At 45.2% G+C, this 27688-nt stretch overlaps 1 protein-coding gene across 1 annotated transcript in view; it reads right to left on the minus strand.

Annotated features, from left to right (window-relative positions):
- The window catches only part of LOC115128303 (uncharacterized), a 77236-nt gene that overhangs the window by 26810 nt on the left and 22738 nt on the right, over positions 1-27688 (minus strand). Inside the window, exon 3 of the mRNA XM_029658030.2 lies at positions 14732-18210. Within this exon, the coding sequence (XP_029513890.2) occupies positions 14732-18210 (3479 nt within the window). The remainder of the gene's footprint in view (positions 1-14731; positions 18211-27688) is intronic.

Below are 27688 nucleotides of genomic sequence, written 5' to 3' on the forward strand. Positions count from 1 at the left end.
TTTGCACACTCTTGGCATTCTCTCAACCAGCATCACATGGAATGCTTTTCCAACTTTCTTGAAGGAGTTTCCACATATGCCGAGCACTTGTTGGCTGCTTTTCCTTCACTCTGTGGTCTAACTCATCCCAAACCATCTCAATTGGGTTGAGGTCAAGTGATTGTGGAGGCCAGGTCATCACTCTCCTTCTTGGTCAAATAGCCCTTACACAGCCTGGAGGTGTGTTGGGTCACTGTACTGTTGAAAAACAAATGATAGTACCACTAAGTGAAACCAAGATGGGATGGCGTATCGCTGCAGAATGCTGTGGTAGCCATGCTGGTTAAGTGTGGCTTGAATTCTAAATAAATCGCTGACGGTGTCACCAGCAAAGCACCCCCAAACCATCACACCTCCTCCATGCTTCACGGTGGGAACTGCACATGCAGAGATCATCCGTTCAATTACTCTGTCTCACAAAGACACAGTGGTTGGAACCAAAAATCTAAATTTGGACTCATCAGAACAAAGGACAGATTTCCACGGGTCTAAATCCATTGCGCGTGTTTCTTGGCCCAAAAAAGTATATTCTTATTATTGGTGTCCTTTATTAGTGGTTTCTTTGCAGCAATTTGACCAAGAAGGGCTGATTCACACAGTCTCCGCTGAACAGTTGATGTTGAGATGTGTCTGTTACTTGAACTCTGTGAAGCATTTATTTGAGGCTGGTAACTCTAATGAACGTATCCTCTGCAGCAGAGGTAAGTCTGGATTTTCATTTCCTGTGGCGGTGCTCATGAGAGCCAGTTCCATCATAGCGCTTGATGGTTTTTGCAACTGCATTTGAAGAAACATTCAAAGTTCTTGACATTTTCCGGATTGACTGACCTTCATATCTTAAAAAGTAATGATTGACTGTCGTTTCTCTTGGCTTATTATATATATATATATATATAACTTATTATATAACTTTTAACAAGACACACCTGTTGTTAACTGAAATGCATTCCAGGTGACTACCTCATGAAGCTGGTGGAGAGAATTCCAAGAGTGTGCAAAGCTGTCATCAAGGCAAAGGGTGGCTACTTTGAAGAATCTCAAATATAAAATATATTTAGATTTGTTTAAAACTTTTCTGGTTACTACATGATTCCATATTTCATAGTTTTGACGTCTTCACCATTATTCTACAATGTAGAAAATGGTCAAAATAAAGAAAACCCCTGGAATGAGTAGGTGTGTCTGAACCTTTGACTGGTGCTGTACGTCAAATCAAAACAGATGCCAGACATGCATTCCTCATAGGTCACTGTTGCATAATTACTATGTTTTGAAGTATGATTAATATGCTTTCAGCAGAAGCGGTAACACTTTAATTGGATAGTCCATCTGTAGATGCTCTACAGACAGACAATCTACAGACTAGTCATGTGGGAATCCAAATCAAACCTGGTCCTGGGGACTCAAAGGGTTGCACTCCCCTGCTCTAACCCACTGAACCATGAGAACCACAGACTTACGATCAGACGAAGCATTTGATTTCGTGTCCATGACAAAAATGTGTTGGGTCTGTTCAAACATGTAGGGTCTCTCTCTAGGGACAGGTACAAATAGACAGATTCAACATAAAGTGTACAATATGCACACTACTAGAGAGACAAGTGGGGTGCCAAGTCAGACGTAAGTGTCCTATCTATGTGTTCCAGACTAAACAGCAGTCCTTTTATGAGTTGACAACAAATGTTTACCTACGTTAAATGGAGTTCATCTATCCTCACAACTCCTCCCTGATTTCATACTACCATTTTGGAGAGATTTGACAGCACATCACTACAACAGCGTAGCAGCACATTTCTCTTTCGACACTATTTCTTTATCCAACTTCTTTCCGGTGTTTTTCTTGGTAGTGTGCTATGGCACTTCTCCATCCGTCCGTTTCAGCAGGTAGATCCACTCATCACAACACCTGGCCCCGGGGAAGACAGAAGGGCTTAGCTACCACATACCACCGCACCTCTGCTGGAACATGCAGCTTTATAAAGAGCGACTGCCTCTAAAAAGCAACTTCTCGTTTTTTAATATATATATATATTTAAACGGCCTATGTGTCATTGGTATGAATCAAATATTTATTCCAGTGTCAAAGTTTAGTATCATGTGTAAATACGATCATTTTGGTCATAAAGTCAGTCTCGTCCAAAACTAAGATTTGTGAGATGATAGGAAAAGATTGTATGTCATGGAATGAAGGGTAACATAACAGTTTCCTATGGGTTGGGTTTATTTCAATCCTGCACACATGCCCTCAGTTCGGAGCGCAGCTGCACGCGACCTGATCGTAATACCCATGATCAATTTGGTTTGACATCCCTATGGGGCTAGTTAGGGACCATCAGGAAATGTACATGGGACTACATTTTAAAAGGCCAATAGGTCAACTTCGCCACAGTCGCACACCAGCCGGCTGAGGCTAACTTGGCTAATCATTTGGTTAACGCTTCACACCTCTTCACACCACACTCTTCCCGTTTGAATTCAATCATGGCTGCTAGCATTTCTTGAAGAACCAAATCTAAAATAAGGCTGAATCAGGAAGTGCAGTCGCCCTTTAAAACGTCAAATCAACACAAACTCACAATAATCTGCTCCAACGTGAGAAATTGGTAATTCACACACACACACACACACAAGCTGACACACCTGTGCTGGCGGAGTGATCCCAGGAAAATAACCTGTCCCTCAACGCCAATACAAAGGAAGGATCTTATTGAGGACTACAGGAGACAGAAGAGGGAGCATGCCTGCATCGTCATCGACGGGGACAGTAGATAGGATCAAAAGCTTGAACTTCCTTGGTGTACACATCACTGATGACCTGAAATGGTCTCACCACACCGGCACTGTGGTGAAGAAGTGCAACAGTGCCTCTACAACCTCCTGTGGCTGAAGACATTTGGCATGGCCCCTAAGACACTCATGAACTTCTACAGATGCACCATTGAGAGCATCCTGTCGGGAATATATCACCACCTAAGATTTTACTGAGTTACAGTTCATATAAGGATATCAGTCATTTAAATAAAATAATTAGGCCCTAATCTCTGGATTTCACATGACTGGGAATACAGATATGCATCTGTTGGTCACAGATATCTTTAAAAAAAAATTAAAAAGTAGGGACGTGGATCAGAACCAGTCAGTATCTGTTGTGACCATCATTTGCTTCATGCAGCGCGACATCTCTTTCGCATAGAGTTAATCAGGTTGTTGACTGTGGCCAGGGAAATGTTATCCCACTCCTCTTCAATGGCTGTGTGAAGTTGCTGAATATTGGCGGGAACTAGAACATGCCGTCATTCACATCCAAAACATGCTCAATGGGTGACATGTCTGGTGAGTATGCAGGCCATGGAAGAACTGGGACATTTTCAGCTTCCATGAATTGTGTACAGATCCTTGCGACATGGTGCCGTGCATTATCATACTGAAACATGAGTAGATGGCGGCGGATGAATGACATGACAATGGGCCTCAGGATATCATCACGGTATCTCTGTGCATTCAAATTGCTAATCGACAAAATGTAATTGTGTTTGTTGTCCATAGCTTAAGTCTGGCATGAACTGAGAGCTCCATGGTTGCGGTGGGGTTATGGTATATAACCCCACTGCAGCCATGGGGGGCTCTCTGTTCAAGCCGTTGAAAAACCGCTCACCCACACAACTCCTTACACGTGGTCTGCGGTTGTGAGGCCGGTTGGACGTACTGCCAAATTCTCTAAAATGATGTTGGAGGTGGCTTATGGTAGAGAAATGAACATTAAATTCTATGGCAACAGCTCTGGTGAATATTCCTGCAGTCAACATGCCTATTGCACACTCCCTCAAAACTTTAGACATTTATGGCATTGTGTTGTGTGACAAACTGCACATTTTAGAGTGGCCTTTTACTGTCCCCAGCACATGGTGCACCTGTGTAATGATCATTCTGTTTAATCAGCTTTTTGATATGCCACACCTGTCAGGTAGGTAGATTATTTTGGCAAAGGAAAAATGAATTGAATTGTTTGACATTTGACTGCATTGTTAGGAGCCAGTAACAGAAGAATTTCATTGCACTGCTAAAACGCCATCTAAAATGTGTACACGACTAATCACCTTATTTTTTGTAACTCTCCCCCCCCTCTATGCTGTCTGAAGGGTAAGGTGGAGGAAGGCTTTGCGGTCTAAGGAAGAACACGAATATCCACACACACACTTTGCTTGTTCTTACATTTTAATAGCAATGCATCAATCACTAAGAAATGTTAAAATCAGGCTACTCCTGTAGCTAAACACACTGGGATGTATAGTTCCAATTAGATAATTAATTTTGCCGGCATTTCTGATGTACAATCTCCGGTATTTTGGCGATTAAAAATGTATTTTTTAAACATCCTGCTTTGGGCTGATGTGTCAATGTGTAGTTTACACATGCATAATCTATGAGCGGAATTACCATTTTACCTCAATTAGCCACCAAATCCTTAATTTGTTAAACTGTTTTCTTAAAGCTGTGCCGTGCAATTTTCCCTAAATTTCCCCCCAAGTGGGCCAGCCCCCTAGCAATTCGAGTTCTAGCCAATGAGTTGCCGCCCTGCGCATTTGAGTGACAGCTAGCAAGTGGCCTGCCCAGCGTTATCCAATGAGGTTACAGGACGGGCCCAATGGCTCAGTGGACGCAGCAGAAAGAGAGCAATGACGTGGGGCACATATCATCTATTTCGGGGACCACTTTTGGCACGTGATTGCTACATTCAAATCTACTGGCTAATAAGTATACCAAAGTACCGGAGAATCTCTTTCACTTGTCACTCACGGCTGACTGTTGTTCTAACATGTTTTAGTGGCGAGGCCTGCGGGGGTGTGCCTCCTATAACGGAGGTATTCATCACAGGCCAAAATTGTCTTTTTTAATTACAGGTAAAGAAATGTTGGTTTGACATATCTCTTTTGAAAGTGTTGCCCTCATGTGGTGAATACCTATCATTGCCCATGGGTAACACTATAATGTATGGGGCGCAGTATGCTAAACAAACTATGTCCTTAAATGTGCATTTGTTGTCAATTGTTGACTTTTCTTGAAAGTCTACCTTTGGCATGTTTCTGATTATTGCTTCCATCCTGGTATTCATGAAAGAAAATTGAATGTCAAAAAATCTAAGTAGGTTCGTAGACAAAGAATGGATGGCGCCAATGACAGCACCAGATGACACAGTGTCAGCAGACATTTGGCCCTCCCGAATCCCTGTAGCAAGGTGGCCTCCGAGTCCAAAACACTTTACACATTGAGGGTTATTCCCTTTAGCTTAGCTTCCACCTAGTGTTAACATGTCTGTCCATCAGAGCTCCAATCTCATACAAGAGGTGGAAGTTTTGTCTATTGGCAGATTATGACAGGACTTCCTGGTTCATAAAAGAGATGTTGGACAGAGTGCAACATACTCTACCATCCAGGACCTATATACTACGTGGTGTCAGAGGAATGCCCCCCAAAAATTGTCAGACTCCAGTCACCAAAGTCATAGACGGTTCTCTCTGCTACCGCACGGCAAGCGGTACCGGAGCGCCAAGTCTAGGTCCAAAAGGCTCCATAACAGCTTCTACCTCCTTTTGTTTTTACACTGCTGCTACTCGCTGTTTATTATCTATGCATAGTCACTTCACCCTACCTACATGTACAAATTACCTCGACTAATCTGTACCCCTGCACACTGACTCGGTACTGGTAATGTGTTACTTTTTTTATTTGTATATTTTCTTAACTGTATTTTCTTAACTGCATTGTTGGTTAAGGGTTTGTAAGTAAGCATTTCACGGCATTCGGTGCATTTCACCCTTATATATAGTATAGAGATATCTCTTAGTGATATTGTAATAAGTAAGTGGACCACTGCATTCTGAACTCAAACATATGTATATGCCACCATCTTGTGGGGCAGCAGGAAACAACAGCTGATACGTTTATTTTTATTGAACCTTTATTTAACTAGGTAAGTCAGTTAAGGACAAATTCTTATTTTACAATGACTCCCTGCCCCGGCCAAACCCTCCCCTAACCCGACCAATTGTGCGCCGTCCTATGGGAATCCCGATGACAGCCGGTTGTGATACAGCCCGGGATCAAACCAGGGTCTGTAATGACGCCTCTAGCACTGAGATGCAGTGCCTTAGACCGCTGGGAAAGACAATGGGAAAGACTACAACAAAAAGACAACACTACTTACAGAAGGGCTATTCAACTGGTGGCCTGCGGGCCAGATCCGGCCCCTTTCTTAATTTCATACTGGCCATTTGATAAATTCTGAAGAATAATACAAGATCTGCTAAAAAACACTATGGTCCTGGTCTACACTGAGTGTACTAAACAGCAGCTCTCTCCATGACATAGACTGACCAGGTGAGTCCAGGTGAAAGCTATGATCCCTTATTGATGTCACCTGTTAAATCCACTTCAATCAGTGTAGATGAAGGGCATTAGACAGGTTAAAGGATTGTTAAACCTTCGAGACAACTGAGACATATGTTGTATATGTGTGCCATTTAGAGGATGAATGGGCAAGAGAAAATATTTAATGCATTTGAATGGAAATAGGTAGTAGGTGCCAGGGGCACTGGTTTGAGTGTGTCAAGAACTGCAATGCTGAAGGGTTTTTCACCCTAAACAGTTTCCCATGTGGTTTTTAGAGGCTTCAAGAACCTATGTGGCATGTTTGACTAACTTTTGATTTGGTTTTGACATTTTTCTATTCAGAGGGGGGGGTTACAATTTTATTTTTAAGAAATGCATATAAAAAATAACCCTGATGCATTCCCCATCCCCTCCCATCCTACACAGCAACCAAAGTTGCTTTTCAGTCCCCCTCCCACCCCTCGACCTTGAAAGAAACAAATGTATGACATGTAAAAAACTGAAATAAAAGATTGACATAATTATTCAGACCCTTTGTTGAAGCACCTTTGGATGCGATTGCAGCTTAGTCTTCTTGGGTATGACGCCACAAGCTTGGCACACCTGTATTTGGGGAGTTTCTCCCAGTCTTCTCTGCATATCCTCTCAAGCGCAGTCAGGCATTTTCAGGTCTCTCCAGAGATGTCAATCAGGTTCAAGTCCAGGCTCTGGCTGAGCCACTCAAGGACATTCAGAGACTTGTCCTGAAGCCACTCCTGTGTTGTCTTGGTTGTGCGCTTAGGGTTGTTGTCCTGTTGGAAGGTGAACCTTCACGCCAGTCTGAGGTCCTGAGCACTCGGGAACAGGTTTTCTTCAAGGATCTCTGTACTTTGCTCTGTTCATATTTCCCTCAATCCTGACTAATCTCCCAGTTCCTGCCGCTGAAAAACATCCCCACAGCATGATGCGGCCACCACCATGCTTCACCATAGGGGTAGTGCCAGGTTTCCTCCAGACGTGACGCTTGGAATTCATTCCAAAGAGTTCAATCTTGGTATCATCAGACCAGAGAATCTTGTTTCTCATGGTGAGTCTTTAGGGGCCTTTTGGCAAACACCAAGCGGGCTGTCATGTGCCTTTTACTGAGCAGTGGCTTCTGTCTGGCCGTAAAGGCCTGATTGATGGAGTGCTGTAGAGATGGGAGAACCTTCCAGAAGGACAGAGGAACTCTGGAGCTCTGTTCTTGGTCACCTCCCTGACAGTTAATTATTATTTGCAAACATAAAAAATAAAAAAACAGTTTTCACTGTCATTATGTGGTACTGTGTGTAGATTGATGAGAAAATAAGGCTGTAACGTAACAAAAATGTGGAAGTCAAGGGGTCTGAATACTTTCTGAACGAACACACACACACGCACACAGTTGAAGTCGGAAGTTTACATACACCTTAGCCAAATACATTTAAACTCAGTTTTTCACAATTCCTGACATTTAATCCTAGTAAAAATCCCCTGTCTTAGGTCAGTTAGGATCACCACTTTATTTTAAGAATGTGAAATGTCAGAATAATAGTACAGAGAATGATTTATTTCAGCTTATATTTCTTTCATCACATTCCCAGTGGGTCAGAAATGTACATACACTCAATTAGTATTTGGAAGCATTGCCTTTAAATTGATTAACTTGGGTAAAATGTTTTAGGTAGCATTCCACAAGCTTCCCACAATAAGTTGGGTGAATTTTGGCCCATTCCTCCTGACAGAGCTGGTGTAACTGAGTCAGTTTTGTAAGCCTCCATGCTCTGCACATGCTTTTTCAGTTCTGCCCACACATTTACTATAGGATTGAGGTCAGGGCTTTGTGATGGCCACGCCAATACCTTGACTTTGTTGTCCTTAAGCCATAATTTGCAAATAAATTCATTAAAAATCCTACAATGTGATTTTCTGGATTTTTTTTCTCATTTTGTCTGTCATAGTTGAAGTGTACCTATGATGAAAATTACAGGCCTCACTCATCTTTTTAAGTGGGAGAACTTGCACAATTGGTGGCTGACTAAATACCTTTTTGCCCCACTGTAATTTCCTGGAATTTTCCAAGCTGTTTGAAAGGCACAGTCAACTTAGTTTATGTAAACTTCTGACCCACTGGAATTGTGATACAGTAAAATATAAGTGAAATAGTCTGTCTGTAAACAATTATTGGAAAAATTACTTGTGTCATGCACAAAGTAGATGTTCTAAACGACTTGCCAAAACTATGGTTTGTTAACAAGAAAATTGGGGAGTGGTTGAAAAACGAGTTTAATGACTCCAACCTAAGTGTATGTAAACTTGCAACTTCAACTGTACATACAGTGGGGAGAAGCTGCCTGCCTATTGTCCTGTAGCCCATCCCAGCCTTGTGCAGGTCTACAATTTTATCCCTGATGTCCTTACACAGCTCTCTGGTCTTGGCCATTGTGGAGAGGTTGGAGTCTGTTTGATTGAGTGTGTGGACAGGTGTCTTTTACACAGGTAACGAGTTCAAACAGGTACAGTTAATACAGGTAATGAGTGGAGAACAGGGGAGATTCTTAAAGAAAAACTAACAGGTCTGTGAGAGCCGGAATTCTTACTGGTTGGAAGGTGATCAAATACTTATGTCATGCAATAAAATGCTAATTAATTACTTAAAAATCACACAATGTGATTTTCTGAATTTTTGTTTTAGATTCCATCTCTCACAGTTGAAGTGTACCTATGATAAAAAATTACAGACCTCTACATGCTTTGTAAGTAGGAAAACCTGCAAAATCGGCAGTGTATCAAATACTTGTTCTCCCCACTGTATAAATAAACAAAACAAACTGGTTTTGTATGTGTGGGGCTTTAGCTGTTCTTTACAGAGTCAAATATATTTGCCCAGGCCTCAATTGTTCCTTGACTAGATCAATTAATTCTTGCTGTCGATAATTTTAATGTTATACATTTTAATAGTAACTGTATTCTCTGATTAAATAGGAGAGAGTGAGGTGGTTGCCATCTTAGTCAACATTTGTTGTAATCTTTTCGGATTTTGATTGAGAGATTCAAGGTGCTATCATCGTTATTAAGTAACATAATAGGTCGAAAGCATTGAATATTTAAATTCATGCACTTCTAAATGAATTGTATAACTTTGACCCAGAAGTATTTAAACTGCAGAAGCATTTGACCCAGAAGCATTTGACTACCTAACCTTTTTAACTCCCAGTTACATTGTTATTTCAATTCTTTTTCAACGTGTAGTGTACTTGGTTTAAGGGATATATCAGTGAAGACCACCTCTTCCAGGGCATATCTCTCTATACTCAGTCAGAAGTGTCATGTCTAAACCCATTTAGAATGGGGCAAAATGCTAGAGCCTGGAAATATGTGGCATATGATTATGTTGTCTTTATATGAATTTGTCTTTAGTGTTTGAACGGTTGAAGCTACAAAATATTTTGACCCCATTCCTGCAATGTACAACTCTAAGAAACATGTACATGCATTAGTTTCCCTCTCTGATACTAATAAGAAGTTAGTGTGACCAAACACGCACCTAATGAGAGAGAAATTAATTCAAAGCATACTTCCTTTAGCCTGGAATTTGGCATTGTCTGATTTGACATTCAGTACCAGTCAAAAGTTTGGACACACCTACTCATTCCAGGGTTTTTCTTTATTTTTACTATGTTCACGAGGTAGTCACCTGGAATGCATTTCAATTAACAGGTGTGCCTTGTTAAAAGGTTGTGAGGAATTTCATTCCCTCTTGATGCTTTTGAGCCAATCAGTTGTGTTGTGACAAGGTAGGGTTGGTATACTGAAGAAAGCCTATATTAATGGCAAGAACAGCTCAAATAAGCAAAGAGAAATGACAGTCCATCATTACTTTAAGACATGAAGGTCAGTCAATGCGGAAAATGTCAAGAACTTTGAAATTTCTTCAAGTGCAGCCGCAAAAACCATCAAGCTCTATGATGAAACTGGCTCTCATGACGACCGCCACATGAAAGGAAGACCCAGAGTTACCTCAGCAGAGGATAGCTTCATTAGAGTTAACTGCACCTCAGATTGCAGCCCAAATAAATCCTTCAGAGATCAGGTAACATACACATCTCAACATCAACTGTTCAGAGGAGACTGCATGAATCAGCCCTTCATGGTAAAATTTCTGCAAAGAAACCACTACCAAAGGACACCAACAAAGAGACTTGCTTGGGCCAAAAAACAAGAGCAACGGACATTAGACCGGTGGAAATCTGTCCAGTGTTCTGATGAGTCCAAATGTGAAATTTGTGTTTTCAACCGCCGTGTCTTTGAGAGACATAGAGTAGGTGAACGGATGATCTCCGCACGTGTGGTTCCCACCATGAAGCATGGAGGAGGTGTGATGGTGTTTTGCTGGTGACACAGTCAGTGATTTATTTTGAATTCAAGGCACACTTAACCAGCATGGCTACCACAGCATTCTGCAGCGATACGCCAGATGACCTGGCCTCCACAATCACCCGACCTCAGCCCAATTGAGATGGTTTGGGATGAGTTGGACCGCAGAGTGAAGGAAAAGCAGTCAACAAGTGCTCAGCATACACTACCGTTCAAAAGTTTGAGGTCCCTTATGTAGTCTCTTCTTCACCTCGCCTCCCTCTTCATCCTCTTCTTTCTCCTCCACCCCCTCCTCCCCCTTTTCCACTTCCTCAAACAATAACTTTTTTGTCCATTAAAATAAAATATATAATTGATCCAGTGTAGACATTATTAATGTTGCAAATGACTATTGTAGCTGGAAACTGCAGATTTTTAATGAAATATCTACATATGCGTACAGAGGCCCATTATCAGCAACCATCACTCCTGTGTTCCAATGGCACCTTGTGTTAGCTAATCCTAGTTTATCATTTTAAAAGGCTAATCTAGTTTGAGACACAAACGCCTCACAAGTCCTCAACTGGCAGCTTCATTAAATAGTACCCCCAAAACACCCGTCTCAACGTCAACAGTGAAGAGGCGACTCCGGGATGCTTGCCTTCAAGGCAGAGTTCCTCTGTCCAGTGTCTGTGTTTTTCTGACCATCTTAATCTTTTATTGGTCAGTCTGTGATATGGCTTTTTCTTTACAACTCTGCCTAGAAGAATATCAAATATCAAATGTATTCTGATTTGTTTTAACACTTTTTTGGTTACTACATGATTCCATTTGTGTAATTTCATAGTTTTGACATCTTCACTATTATTCTGCAATGTAGAAAATAGTCAAAATAAAGAAATATCCTTGAATGTGTGTGGCCAAACTTTTGACTGGTACTGTATCTTTGTGTTATTTATTGAGATCCTTAGTTTTCAGATTATTTTAAAATGACTAAATACATTTTAGAAGTTTTTCATAGTTAAAAATGGTGAGCAAGCCTTGCGCCATTTCCATTTCAATGACGATAAAATGTTTTGGTTGCACCTTGACTCATGTAGTTGAGGGCCCTCCACTTCTTTCCTAATAACTTTTAGCAACATTTCATTTTAAGAAAAGTACATTATGGGTGGTTGTAAGTTGCTCTTTAAAAATATATATATATATATATATATATATATACATATACATATACATACATACAGTACTTCCGAAGAATAATGCCATGTGGAAAATGTCCCTGCTGTACTGTATGTTTTCAGATGAACTGATAACAGTGTGGCTTGGCTATATAAACTTTCCTGTATGTGTCTACTGGGTACTTTACGGTGTTCCAAGAAAAAAGGCATAGGTCCAAGATTCTATGATCGTGCAAAAGGCCTGACAATCAGGTAGACCATGTAAGGCTACGCCTGAGTTAGGCGGAAACAATAAACATAGTGTACCTATCTTAAAGAATGAAAACCATAGGCTACGTTCTTATGCCTTTCATTCTTGGCTACACAAAGAGTGTAGTGGTGAATTCATCTCACACACACACACACACACACACACACACACACACACACACACACACACACACACACACACACACACACACACACACACACACATGTTTTAAAGCCACCAGAAGTTCTTTTACTATGACTCCTCACAGCCCATCCCACTGAGAGGGTGCAGAGAGCAGTCACCACAAATACGTGGTCGGATGGGTGAGGCTAATCACCACTTGCACAGTCTGACTCGGAGACGTTCACATTTTTGTGATCCACCCGGAAACTGGCCAATTCAACAACAACAACAAAACGATGCCATTGTCAATGAAGAAATGTCCACAAATAAGAAATATTCCAAAAGGTGACAGATTTAAAAAAAGAACAGGTAAATAAATACGTGGTAAATATTGGAGTTGTTTCACCTGAGAAATGATTACGTAATGTTTATGGTTCAGATGACTAAGTTACTTAGAGCCACATGTCATGTATCAGGACGCTAAACTAGACCTTGGTCATGCGTGTCTGTCTGTACATAGGTAGGAAAGTTCTGTATACAGTTGAAGTCAGAAGTTTACATACACTTAGATTGGAGTCATTCAAACTCGATTTTCAACCACTCCACTAATTTCTTGTTAACAAACTATAGTTTTGGCAAGTCAGTTAGGACATCTACTTTGTGCATGACAAGTAAGTTTTCTAACAATTGTTTACAGACAGATTATTTCACTGTATCACAATTCCAGTGGGTCAAAAGTTTAAAAACACTAAGTTGACTGTGCCTTTAAATAGCTTGGAAAATTCCAGAAAATTATGTCATGGCTTTAGAAGCTTCTGATAGGCTAATTGACATAATTTGAGTCAATTGGAGGTGTACCTGTGAATGTATTTCAAGGCCTACCTTCAAACTCAGTGCCTCTTTGCTGGACAACATTGGAAAATCATAAGAAATCAGCCAAGACCTCAGAAAAGAAGATGTAGACCTCCACAAGTCTGGTTCATCCTTGGGAGCAATTTCCAAACACCAGAAAGTATCACATTCTTCTGTACAAACAATAGTACGCAAATATAAACAACATGGGACCACGCAGCAGTCATACTGCTCAGGATGGAGACGCGTTCTGTCAATCCCAGAACAGCAGCAAAGGACCTTGTGAAGATGCTGGAGGAAACAGGTACAAAGGTATCTATATCCACAGTAAAACAAGTTCTATATCAACATAACCTGAAAGGCCGCTCAGCAAGGAAGAAGCCACTGCACATGGGGACAAAGATCGTTTTTAGAGAAATGTTCTCTGGTCTGATGAAACAAAAATAGAACAGTTTGGCCATATTGACCAACGTTATGTTTGGAGGAAAAAGGGGGAAGCTTGCAAGCCAAAGAACACCATCCCAAACGTGCTTTGCTGCAGGAGGGACTGGTGCACTTCACAAAATAGATGGCATCATGAGGAAGTAAAAGTATGTGGATATATTGAAGAAACATCTCAAGACATCAGTTAAAACTTGGTCGCAAATGGGTCTTCCAAATTAACAATGACCCCAAGCATACTTCCAAAGTTGTGGCAAAATGGCTTAAGGACAAGAAAGTCAATGTATTGGAGTGGCCATCACAAAGCCCTGACCTCAATCCCATAGAAAATTTGTGGGCAGAACTGAAAAAGCATGTGCGAGCAAGGAGGCCTACAAACCTGATTCAGTTACACCAGCTCTGTCAGGAGGAATAGGCCAAAATTCACCCAACTTATTGTGAGAAGCTTGTGGAAGGCTACCCAAAACGTTTGACCCAAGTTAAACAACTTAAAGGCAATGCTACCAAATACTAATTGCGTGCATGTAAACTTCTGACCCACTGGGAATGTGATGAAAGAAATACAAGCTGAAATAAATAATTATCTCTACTATTATTCTGACATTTCACATTCTTAAAGTAAAGTGGTGATTCTAACTGACCTAAGACAGGGAATTTTTACTAGGATAAAATGTCAGGAATTGTGAAAAACTGAGTTTAAATGTATTTGGCTAAGGTGTATGTAAACTTCTGACTTGTAAATTCAATTCGTTATTATAGCTTGTTACCATAAATCACAACAGTATAAGATAAGTGTTTGCATTTCCAATAAACAACATTCCAGACACATTGCAGAGAAAACGGACATCCCCATTTTGTCCTCTATTCCACCTACTACCATACCATACACATACAATTTACTGCACAGCAGACATGACAGATCAATTAGTCCTATTGTTGTCGAGTCTCCACGTTCCCTCACACTCAGACACACGTGTTCAATCTGCGCACACACTCGCTCATTTAGTATAGAACGATCACATGAAACTGCCTCCATTTCAAAACACACACATCAAGAAAAGTTAGAAATCAGAGTAAGGACATCAGATGAAATGGAATCACTTACCCTTCTGGCTGGCTGAGGCAGTTGACTCTGTTCTTCTGTGAGTTGAGGAATGTGTCTGCAGTGACTGACAGCTTCACTTCCACCTGCTCTGGCTCTGCACCGGGTCTCTCTGTGTCTTCAGTGACAAGACCGCTGGCTCTCTTCCGAAGTCTCTCGAGGATTGGGTCTCCTGTGACTGGAGGATTCACTGCCACCTGCTCTGACACTGGCTCTCCACTGGCTCCGTCTGTGTCCTGAGTAAAAATGCTGTCTGTCCACTCAGTACTGAGTGTCCCTTTGTGTTCTCCCTTTGCAGTGTATGTGTTGGACTCGGACTCAGCGTTTTGTGCGAATGTGTCTGTCGATGTCTCTTCTCTGTCTGTGTCAAGTGGGAGTCTGTTCTCACCATCTGCACTGTGTGCGACAGTGTCTACGTTTGTTTTCTGGTCAGTGAAAGATGGTGTGCTCGGTGCACCCGTGTCCTCGACAGTACGAGTGACTAAGTCCACTATCTCTGTTGTATGTGTGTCTAAAATCCTCTCCTCTCCGTCGGCAATGTGTGTGAGTGTGTTGTGTGTTTTGAGTGTGTCCTCTCGCCCTCTGTTGTTAGAGTGTTTATGCTCGGCGCTGCGGGACTCGTTCACTCCCTCCTGTGGCTCTTCCTGGCATGGGGTCTGTGCATTTGTACAAGTGCAGGCCTCTGTTCCCGGGCAAGCATGCGTAACCACACTCCGGTTACTCCCTGACCCCTCCTCCTCTCCATGCTGCTCTGTGGTGAAAGGTAGGGCTGGCGACTCACATTCCATGAGCGCGTGCACCTGCTGAACCGGCAGGGCTGGTTCCACCCCCTCCTCCCTCTTTTCCTTCACCAGTGGCCAGACTTCTCTCGCTTTTCTCTCCTCCACCTGCACTAGGCTCGCCGGGTCACTCTCGTCTTGGCACTCAATGTTTCTCTTCTCTTTGTGGGCTTCACTCTCTTGACCTCTATCCCTCGTTTCGAACATTTCTTCAGTTTCTTTCTGTGACGCCACACTCCATCCCATTTCGGTGGTTTTATTATTACCATTCCTCCACTGTCTGCCCGTGCCTTTCTCTTCCTCCACTTTTACCTTTTCATCTCCACTCTCCTCCATGTCATCGTCCAGGATGCTGTAATGGACCACTGATATAGTGACCTCCATGGCACTGCTGTTCTCTGGTATGGTCACATAATGTGAGCTTGCCCTGACAACTTCTGCATCACAGGGCATATGTTCCTCAATCTGTCTATTAGAATCTATGATGTTGGCCTCTTCCATCATCTCTGCTTCTTGAACTTCCTCAGTAGCAATTGTGGACACGTCATTTGATTTTTCCCTGACGATGTCAGGGACGCAGTTCAGAATATTTTCCGCTTCCATAATCTCTACTTCTGCTTCTTGACCGGTCGCAGTTGCCATCGTTTCAGAGATTGTAGAGGAGCCGGAAGCGTCAATGGTGACTGGTTTTGTGACAAAGGATTCCCCCTGTGTGGACTCAAGAGAACTGGAATTCTCAGGCTCAGTGAGGGAGATATCTGTGTTAGGGTCGGAGGAGTCTATTTGAGGAACAGCGGGATCCTTTCTTTCAAGAGAAGTGTCCATATTATGAGGTGGAGTGTCCATCGTAGCGTCAGATGTCTCCATGTCTGGGTCAGACGTGTAACTAGTGACGGCAGATCTGTCAGATATGTGATGTGAGGGAAAACTTTCAGGAAAAAGAGAGTCATAAAGATCTTCAAATACGGGTTTTGAGTCACTAACAGTGAGGTTAGTTTTAGGGGAAGCAGTGGTGTCTGTGTCAGGATGGCTGGCATCCATTTTGGAGACTACAGTGGCAGGTATGTCCATGTCGGCGACAGGGGCGCCAGTGGCAAACCGTAATGGAGTTGATTGGGTGGTGCCACTGACACTAGCTTCAGTGTGATCAATGTCAGTTTCAGACTCCTGTTTAACTGGTTCAGGTATAAATAAGTCAAAGGGGTTATCCAAGGACAGGTGTGGGTCAGTGTCATAACTCATGTTTAGGTTGGTGTCAAGACCTCCCTCAGTAGAGTGAGGGTCTGATATGGCAGATTTGTGTTCTGATGTGAAACTTTGAGGAAATAGCGATTCATACAGAGTTCCATATGCCTCTTTGTTGGCAGAGGACGTGTCAGTGTCGGGGACAGTGCCGGTAATGGAGGCTAGCATTTCAGCTGTAGATTTGTCCGTGCTTGGAACGGGGATGACCATTTCAGCGGGAGAGGGGCCAAGATGAGGAACAGTGGTGCTGACCTCTTCAGAGGTGACGGAGGTGACAGTTTCAGGCATAGATGTACCCGTGGTAGAGACAGAGGTGTCATTGATGGAGGTGGTGCCAATGGTAGTAACAGTGTCAGTAAGGGGGTCCACATCAGGAACAGAGTTGATCGTGACAAGAGAAGAGCTGACAGCGATGAGAATAAGGGTGTCAGTGTCGTCCGCCAAAGTATCAGGGTTGAGCGCAAAGCTCTCGCTTTTAACCACAGGGACAGGTGTGTCTGTTTCAGTCACAGAGGTTGCTCTATTGGGGTCCAAGGCAATGGGAGAGGGATCCGTATTAGGGGTAACAGTGGTGATATTTTCAGCAACAACAGGTTGGCCAATGGAGAAGGTAACACAGGACTCAGCTTTGGTAAGTGAGAATTCAGTAACATGAAAGACAGAATCAGAAAGACCACTACTCACAGGGTCAGAGCTGGGTAATGGGGAGTGGGAAATGTCATCTCTCTGGTTTGTGGTGTAAACTGTAGTAGGAGGAGAGCAAAATGGTGTAGGTGGGCGAGATGGATAGCAGGGTGGTGGGATAGATGGGAAAGAGGGAGGAGTTGGGTTAAAGCGATCAACATCCATATAAGTTGTGTCAGTATGGTCTGTTGAGGCATAAGGGTTGTCACACTGAACATCCGGGCTCTCCTCTTCCTCTGAGGTCTCGTCCCACACCATCTCAGGCATAGCTAAAGGGGCTTTTCCTGTAGCCTGACCCACTTCAAAAGGAATAATCTTGTCCATCGGGGATTCGTGGGATTTTGATTGGTTGGTGACAGTCTTAGGACTGTCCATCAGGGGCTCCTGGGCCCGCGATACGTTGGGGACAGTGGCAGGAGGATAAGAGGTGCCCCGTGTCGTAGTGTTTATGTCAGGCTGAGACATAGCGAACGTCTTGTTCAGAGTGCCGTCCTGGCCGATGTCCCAGAGGCTGAGGTCCAAAGGCTCCTCCTCCTCTTGCCCTTTGACCTCTGGATTGGGGCTGTGGAGGACCACGACACTCTGGGTTAGATCCCTGTCACTCTTCTTCTTACTCCTCTTCAAGCCAAAGGTGAAAGTGCCGAACCTCTTGGGCTTGGCACGGAGGTCCATCTCTGAGTAGCTGAGGTCCTTGGCCTGTTTGCGAGCGATAGACGGAAAGGCAGAGGGAGGGATAGTGAGTGAGACAGGGGGAGGGAGAGGGGGGACAACATGCTAAAAGAGAAAGATAGAGGCAGAAAACGATGGGAGGGAGAAAGAGATTGGGGAGAGAAAAGAGAGACCGAACATTAGAGTATGAAATGTTCATTCCGCTGCTATCAACTGTTTCGTAGAGAGCCAATAGGCTCACGGTATAATTTGCATGCGAATAACCTCTCGATTTCATAAGAACCAAACCCCAATTACTCAGAGCTTGCAACGCTCCACTGACAACAAAAAGGCAAGAATCACTGGTATGTATAGAACAGAAGTTATAGCATCCTGCCAGTGTTTGTTCATCGGAGTTCATCTGTCTACACTTCAGTGGAAAAGGGAGCACAGAGCCACCCTTCCAAGGCATACTTCAAAGTGTACTCCACCCTTAGTTTGAACAACATCAATTCCAGAGATACTTAAACCTGAGTGTGGTAATAGGAGAATGATTTCGATCTCCAGTGTTGTGTCAGATAGTGGGGATGAGGTGTGAATGATTGGGAGAAGAGCCACAAAGTGTTTGGTAGCTACTAATACAAACCATATCCTATCTGTCTGGACACCGTTTTCCTATGATTATGTTTGATAAGACATAGGTATGTTATTCTGGTGAGTGTGCCTTTGTTGAACCTTGATGACAATGGAGAATGGAATGCAAAGCTTTCCATTAGGCAGTCTGTCAGACTTGAATCTGGGCAGAGTTGTAAAGAATTCCTCTGAGCGAAACGCAGAAGATGACAATAGTAGTGAAACCTGAGTCAATCTACAGTATATGGATGGAGCAACTATGTGTTATGACACAAAGACACACACACACACACACACACAAAATGTGTAGAAAAAAAGTTTGTTTATTTTCCTTGCATACAAAATCTTACTTTTGATGCTGCTCATTATCTTTCTTGATATGCATTTCTCAGATTTGTCCCCCCCCCTTTTTGTGGTATAAGAAAATGTGAAATGCAAATATGATAACTGAATATATCTGAATAAATATGATGTTGAATGTTATGGGCTTGGGAGGTATACCGGGGTATTTGGAAATAGCCACGGGATGGTTTTTCAATACCATTAATATCGTTGAAACTATTTCTTTGAAGTTGTTCAATACATTTTAATAATTTGTAGCTCATGTTTATGTAAATACATACATACAGTCAACTTGTGCAATACGAGATAAAGCAGATCGCGTTCTTCATTTCACATTATGAAGCTTAACGTAGTTCCCCAGAACAGCTGAGCCAGTCACACAGCCAGCTACATTTCCTAATGTTTTGCTTAAAGTTAATATTGTATTTTACAGAGAAAAGTAGGTTGTTTACACCGAGAAAAGTACCGGAGAAAAGTAGCTACACAGTCAGAATGCGGTCTGCTGATAGAATGCCGTTTGTGAATTCTCATCTGGGTGGAGAAGCGCAACTGAAGCACAAAATGTGTAATGCAGAGCAGAAATTACAATAAGAAGCATTTTACATCTGCGTTTACAAAACGCAGCAAGATATTAAGCGTTTTATTTATTTTTCTGCGTGAAAAATGTTGAATTCTGCATTAACTAGCAAGTTAAACTTTTGGGTGGCGTTATCTAAGTAAGTGGCTGAATAAACCAGGTGACGGGGCACCATATTGTGTTAGTTTTCTGCCATGTTTGAGAAGTCAAAGGTGGATTGGATTAATTATTTGTAATTAATGCCACTATCTTGATTTCCTTGTGTTTTTCTCCTGTCTGTTCTCGGCCCATCTTCTTCTCCCCCCTTTTCTTCAAGAAGAGCAGGCAGGCCCATTTCCCTAGCGACCCCAGACTCCACACAGGCACAGCGTGTACACATGCTGCTTCAGAGCCAGTACTGTTCTTCCTTCAGACAAGGATGCATCCAAAACTTGGTTAATTTGCACAATGTCTCGTTCACATTCGCTTGTAAATGTCCAAACTCACCAAAAATGATATTCAGTATCTCATCCCTGCATTCGGAAAGTATTCAGACCCTTTAACTTTTTCCCACATTGTTACGTTAAACTTTGCAAAAATATACAATAAAAAAACGTATTTACAGACCCTTAACTCAGTACTTTGTTGAAGCACCTTTGGCAGGGATTACAGCCTTGAGTTTTCTTGGGTATCTTTGAGTGTGTCCTCTCGCCCTCTGTTGTTAGAGTGTTTCTCCCATTATTCTCTGCAGATCCTCTCAAGCTCTGTCAAGTTGGATGAGTAGCGCCGTTGCACAGCTATTTTCAAGTCTCTCCAGAGATGTTCGATCTGGGCCACTCAAGGGCCACTCAAGGACATTCAGGGACTTGTCCCGAAGGCACTGCTGCGTTGTCTTGGCTGTGTGCTAAAGGTCGTTGTCCTGTTGGAAGGTGAATCTTCACCCCAGTCTGGAGGTCCTGAGCAGGTTTTCATCAAGGATCTCGCTGTACTTTGCGCCGTTCATCTTTACCTTGATCCTGAATAGTCTCCCAGTCCCTGCTGCTGAAAAACATCCCCACACCATGATTCTGCCACCACAGGTATAGTTCCAGGTTTCCTCCAGATGTGACTCTTGGCATTCAGGCCAAAGAGTTCAATCTTGGATTAATCAGACCAGAGAATCTTGTTTCTCATGGTCTGAGAATCGTACGGTGCTTATTGGTAAACTTCAAGCGGGCTGTCATGTGATTTTTATTGAGGAGTGTCTTCCGTCATGGCCACTCTACCATGAAGGCCTGATTGATGGAGTGAGATGGTTCTCCCATCTCCACAGTTGCATGATTTGTTATTGTTTTGAATGTTCTCTTGAGGATCGATGCCCGAATGAACATTCTACTAGCTACTCAATGACATTCTCTGAGCTGCAATGTTCTGATGAAGATTTAGTCTAAAGTGCATTATAGTTACTTGGAAAAAAACAATACAATTTCTAAAAGGAGGCAAATCATTTTGCCATCACTGTAATAGAGTCAGATTGACTTTAGATGGAGCATAACTTTAGCTAGCTAAGATTGAGGGACAGGACCGGCTTTTAACTAGCTAATGTTAGCATTTTTTTTACAAACGTTTCTAGCTATGGCAATTGCCATCTCGAAGTAAATTTGACAACATGATAACGATGGCAAAGTTGTTTTCTACTAATTACTTCCCTACTTTAGCAATGTCATTGTATTTCTAGGCCACTATAGTGTCTCCTCAGATAATGTTAGTTAAATTGCTAGCTACCAATGTCTGTGAGCTAACTAATGGTAGCTAGCCTGTTGACTATTGTTCAAGCTGCAGCCTGTCACCCAGAAAGGACTTGATTTAGATTGTCGTCTTTTTTGTGTTCGTGTTTCCTTTGATGACTGTACAAAATAAAATGGTCTAATTTACAATTTGAAGAGTATTTGTTATTAGGTATTAGATTGGATTTGTAACTTCTATCCTGACAGCCAGAAGAAAGAGAGAGGGTAGCTATTATTATTAGTTAGCTAGATAACTCATTAGGTGTATGTTTATCTGTGATATGATTCCTACAAAAAATTGTGACCCTTCTGGCTGTTGAATGGACGAATGAATGTATAACTCCTTTGATAAATTATATGACTTATGAAGGCTCTGGTTGGAGGTATAACTGGTTCCATTTTGCTACAGGCATACATAATCATATTATTTTAGTTATGGACTATCAGATATCAAATTGTTACGTCTTCTCAAAATGTGAGAGTGAAAGGGATTAAAAATATAACTTTGCCAACAGGTTGACAACAATTCCCTTACATTCATGATCCCCTTTTTTATGTGCTAAAGGGTCATCACTGAAGAAGGCCTGCAGGATGAGGAGGAACATGAAGTCATGGACTTCTTGTAGGAAGATTCTTTTGATGAGGAGCTACTTGGTGAAGACTATTACAAAGAGTATGACCATATACTATGGTTTAAATGCTGTAGTCCTACTATATTTATATGCTATAGTATTTACTGTAGTCTTTACTGTAGTATTCATTGTAGTATACTGAATATAGAAGTAGTCTTTCTCCTTGAGGAAATCTACTGGAGAAATACTAAAAGAGCAAATTTTCCATAAGCTTTAGATAGATAGGACTGGGATATGAACAGAGATCAGAGCTCTTGTTATAACCTGTATGGAACACAATATGGTCAATACTAGGCATGTAGGTTTCTCACTTACGGGTGGCATAAATTGGGATATGGGAGAGGGGAATGGGCAGGGTATTTGCTAATGAAATACTATAGTATTTAATAAAGTTTTTAAAAAGTACTGTTTTTGCAGACATACATTACTGTAGTAATTACTATAGTATTCTACCGTATACTGCAACATTCTATATAGTAAGTATTAATACACATGATCGAGGGATACTACAATGTGTAGTATACTATTCTAAAATATACTACAGAATTCTATAGTAAACTGTAGTATTTTTACATGTGGGCAAACAAGTGAACATTGACTGGCAGAGAAGCAGCTTAACTTGTGTGCCCCTCCCCTCCGAGGTTGATGCTGGTGGTGGGTGCTGGTGGTACAAATGTTATAGCCTGGTCCCAGATCTGTTTATGCCGTCTTGATAACTACTAACGTATTGTAATGACCTGACTAGATCATAAATGAACAATTGTCCAGACAGAGGCTTGAGTTTGCGAATTGACGGTTTATTAAACCAACTTTACACAGGCTACTGTTTGGGCCGTAGCACACGCCAAAAAGATGACAGATAACCCACAAGCCAATCGTGACCTTCTCTTGTGAAGCCCAGACGTAAGAGAGAGAACAAAAGCTGAACCTGGTCTTAACTTCCAATGCTCCACCCCCCTGCCCAACCCCCCTCCACGCCACTCCGCCAACCACCAGGATGCCCGGCATCAGAACATTCCAGGCATTCCCGTGATTGGCAGATAGCAGGTTGATTGACATGTCGGACCCCGCGAACACCGGGTACTGGTCAGTACAACACAACCACCTCCTAGCCTAACACATAACACACCGCTGTCTGTGCGGGTCGCTACACAGCCCCCCCACCACAAAGTCCCTCGTCCCCGAGGGAACAAACAAAGTCTCTGAAGCGACCCGGAGGTCTCCTTTGCCTGCGTGGCCGTGATGGTCGCAGAGTGCCCCTCTGGGAACCAGGGGATGAAGGCAGGGATATGGGGAACAAGGAAGCGGGAACGGGTAATACAGTCCGTGGCTCTGGGGAACCACGCGGTGACACAGGGGGGAGACAGGGGGAGTGGGCTGTCTGGAGCCTTTTCTGCGGCACCTGAGGGTGGGTGCCTGGAGAATGTCATTGCCAGAGAGGGGAATTGTGGGGGTTCCTGGGGTTTGGGGAGAAGAGGCCCCTCTGTATGGGGCTAACCTGTCCCGGTGCAGTGCCACCTTTCTCCCCTGGGAGGAAGCTGCACCCGGTACACAACCTCCCCTACCCTCTCCAGGACACTGCAGGGTCCCACCCAGTGACTGTCCAACTTGGGGCATCTGCCTTTTTTCCTTAGGGGCTGTAGACCCAGACCAGCTCCCCAGCCACAAAGTGCCTTCCCGGGTGTGCACGTCATAGTTCCTTTTCTGCCTCACACCTGCATTCACCAGCTGCTCTCTGGCGAAGGTGTGGGCTGTCTCCAGGCGGTCCTGGAGTCTCCGGGCATACTCCGGCCCCGGAGGAACATGAGGGCTATCCAGGGGCCGACCAACGCCATCTCCGCAGGGGTGCGGATCTCTCTCCCCAGCATGAGGAGGGCAGGCGTGCAGGAGGTGGAGTCTTGGACGGCGGAGCGGCATGCCATGAGGACCATAGGCAGGTGCTTGTCCCAGTCACGCTGGTGTTTGGAAGAGACGATGGCCAGCTGCTGTCCAAGCGTTTTGTTGAAGCGCTCCACAAGGCCATCACTTTGAGGATGGAGAGGAGTAGTGCGGGTCTTGTGCATACCCAGCCTCTCACACATGGTGGCGAACACACGGGACTCAAAGTTTCTGCCTTGGTCGCTGTGGATGGACTCTGCAGCTCCAAACCTGCTGAACATCCCCGCTGTCAGGGCGTCGACGATGGTCTCTGCCTCCTGGTCAGGCAGAGCATAGGCCTCGGGCCATTTTGTGAAATAGTCCATGGCCGTGAGCACCCAGCGGTTTCCACTGTCTGTGGTGGGGAACGGCCCAACTACATCCACTCCCACCCTCTCCATGGGAGCCCCCACTGGGAACTGTTGGAGCTGAGCATGAGAGCGGCCTGGGGGCCCTTTCTCGCTGTGCAGTTGTCACAGCGGCGACAAAAGTCCTCCACATCCCTCTTGTGCTGCCCCCAGTAGAAGCCCTGACGGAGACGGCGCAGTGTTTTTGTGACCCCAAAGTGTCCAGTCCCCACCCCCATGAGTACTCTGGAGCACAGCCTCCCGCAATGCTTTTGGGACCACCACCTGCCACCTCTCCTCTCCCGTAGCTGACTCCTTCCATGCCCGCTGTAGCACGCCATCAGCCAGCCGCAGTCTCTCAAACTTCGACCACAACCCTTTGGTCGCAGTGAGAGCGCTGTCACCTCTTCCCATGGTGGCCTCACCTGCGCCTCTACCCACTGTAGCACTGGCTGTAGGTCTGTGTCCCGTCCCTGCTGCTGCCGCCATTCAGCCACGTCGACAGTCTGCAGCTCACAGCAGACAGGCCCGCTCGCCCGACACACTGTGGCACAGACACCCTCCTCTGCCCGCAGCTCTCTCCCCGTCCCTCTCTCCGTTCACAGTGGCGGCAGCCGTCTGCAGTACAGGGCCGACGGGACATGGCGTCGGCGTGGCGTGCCCCTGCCCTGTGCACCACCGTGAAGTCATACGGCTGAAGCTCCTCCAACCAGCGTGCCACCTGCCCCTCTGGCTCTCTGAAAGACATGAGCCACTGGAGAGCAGAGTGGTCAGTCCTTACAGTAAAGGGCAGACCACCCAGGTAGTACTTGAAGTGTTTGACGGAAGCCACAACAGCCAAGAGCTCCCGCCGGGTGACACAGTAGCGGCGCTCATGTTTGTCAAATGTTTTGCTGAAGTACGCCACCACTCTCTCCCCTCTGGCCCCACCTGGGCCAGCACCCCACCCATGCCCACATTGCTCGCGTCTGTGTCCAGGATAAAGGGCAAGGTGAGGTCAGGGGGCGAGCACGGGGCCTCGATCAGTGCATGTTTGAGGGTGTTGAACGCCTCCTCACACTCCACTGTCCAAGTGAAAGCCTTGTCCTTCGGCAGCAGGCGGTTCAGTGGAGCAGCAACGCTTGAGAAGCCCCGTACAAACCTCCTGTAGTACGAGGCCAGGCCCAGGAAGCTCTTCAGCTGACGCTGGTCGGTGGGGTGGGCCAGTCTCTGACAGCCCCTACCTTGTCCTCCATGGTGCTGATCCCCTCCTTCCCCACTCGGTGGCCCAAGAAGGACACCTCTCCTCATGAAGTGGCACTTCTCGGGGTGGAGCTTCAGACCTGCGGCAGCCACCCTCTCCAGCACACGCCGTAGCGCCCCCAGGGCTGACTGGAAGGAGCTGCCATGGGCCAGGATGTCATCGAGGTATACCAGACACTGCTGTCGGGGGATGCCCTCCAGCACCCTGTCCATCAAACGCTCAAAAGTAGCTGGAGCGTTGCACAGGCCAAAGCACAGGACCTTGAACTGCCAGTGTCCTCTGTTAGTGGAGAACGCAGTTTTGGCTCTGGCCTCTGGGGAGAGGGGCACCTGCCAGTAGCCACTGCGGAGGTCTAGTGAGGAGAACCAGGAGGACCCCTAACCAGGTCCAGCGACTCATCGATACGTGGTATGGGGTATGAGTCCTTCCTGGTTACCTCATTCAGCCGCCTGTAGTCCGCACAGAACCTCAGCTTGCCCCCCTTCTTCGGAACCATGACGACTGGCGCCGCCCAGGGGCTGTCTGAGGGCTCAATGAAGTCTGCCCGCTGCATCTCCAACACAGCCTTGTCTGCCGCCTCCTGGCGTGCCAGCGGGATACGGCAGGGACGCATCTTGATGGGTCGAGCATCACCTGTGTCGATCTCATGCTGCACCAGATGAGTCTGACCCACCTCTTCCTCACTCAACGCAAAGCTGTCTCTGAATTCAAACAGCAACTGCCACAACCGTTCCTGCTGCTCGGGGTCAAGACCAACACAGTTCCTCCCCCATATCTCCCTCACTGCAGACAGTGTCCTCTCCTCTCCCATCTGGGGTAGCTGGGCTGGGGGGGTGCGGCCCGGGCTCACAGAGGGCTGTGTCATGGAGGTAGCTGGGGGAATATAACACACCGCCGTAGGTGACAGGGGGACTGGGGAAAAGTCACACACAGCTGTGGGGAGGGGGCAGCCATGAGTCTCTGCTGCTTTAACTGTTGGAGTAAAGGGTTTGTTGGGTTGAGTGAATGTGACATTAGGGGGCCATGGTGACTTCCGTCCCTCCCTGGAAGCTCAGTGTGCCCCTATTTAGGTCTAACTGGCAGCCTGTGCTCCTAAGAAAGTCCAACCCCAGGATACAAGGGTCCTGCACAGCCGCCACCCACACAGGATGACGCACAGTCCTGCCCCCTACTGTCAGAGTCATTATTCCCTTCCCTTTCATGGGTGCCAGCTCACCTGTGACTGTGCGGAGCTGCACAGTTGTAGGCTCACACTGAGTCCAACCTGGCACAATATCTGGCCTCACCAGGGTTACTGTGGACCCAGTGTCCACCAGGGCGGAGCAGGGCACCCCTCCACAGTGACAGGGACATGACAAAAGTCCCCAACACAGGTCCGGCCCACCACAACAACAGGCTCCATCCGCTTGCCCTCGTCTGCTTCTGGGGGAAGTGGAGCCTTGCTTCCCGTCTGTGCCGGTGGGCTCCTCCTGAAGATGATGGTGGTTGGGATAGAAAGCCAGGGTCCGCACTACCTGGTCTATGCGGACCCCGAGCCGTTTCCCTGAGCTCTGGGGGACATGGGGCAATCTCGGCGCAGATGGCCTGGCTGGCCACAACCCCAGCAGACCCTGGGACCAGGGCGTGTGTTTCGTTCCGCCTGTATCGACACAGCACGAATGAGTTTTGTCATTTCGGCCACCCAAGCAGGCTTTTCCGGCTCCGGGCTGCTCTGCCCCCCAGCTCGCACAGAGGGTGTGTCTCCCTGCACCCCCACCAAAGCCCCAGCTGAAGCCCCAGCCCACACCAGCTCCCTCTCCAAAGCCATCTCCAAGGCTGTCTGCAATGACTCAGGATGAGCCAGCTGGGTATGAACTGGTCCCGTGCTAGCTCGCTCTGCACGGAGGGGGGCATGTGAGCATATGCCCGCCGAGAGAGGCTCTCAATGTCATTAGCTAGCACCCGTAGAGGCTCTCCAGGCTGCCTGCGTCTATTACTCAGTTCGGAGCGCAGTAGCCCGGGCTGTACACACTGTCCATAGCGCCTCCTCAGTGCTCCCACTAAAGCACCATAATCATGCCTGTCCTCGGGGCTAATCAATATCAAACAGGCCAGAGCTTCATCCGTGAGGCATAAAGCCAACTGCAGTGCCCTTTCTTCATCCGACCACCCCCTAAAATGAGCTAACA

The sequence above is a fragment of the Oncorhynchus nerka genome, linkage group LG4 (genome assembly GCF_034236695.1).
Source record: "Oncorhynchus nerka isolate Pitt River linkage group LG4, Oner_Uvic_2.0, whole genome shotgun sequence".
In the NCBI taxonomy this organism is placed as follows: domain Eukaryota; kingdom Metazoa; phylum Chordata; class Actinopteri; order Salmoniformes; family Salmonidae; genus Oncorhynchus; species Oncorhynchus nerka.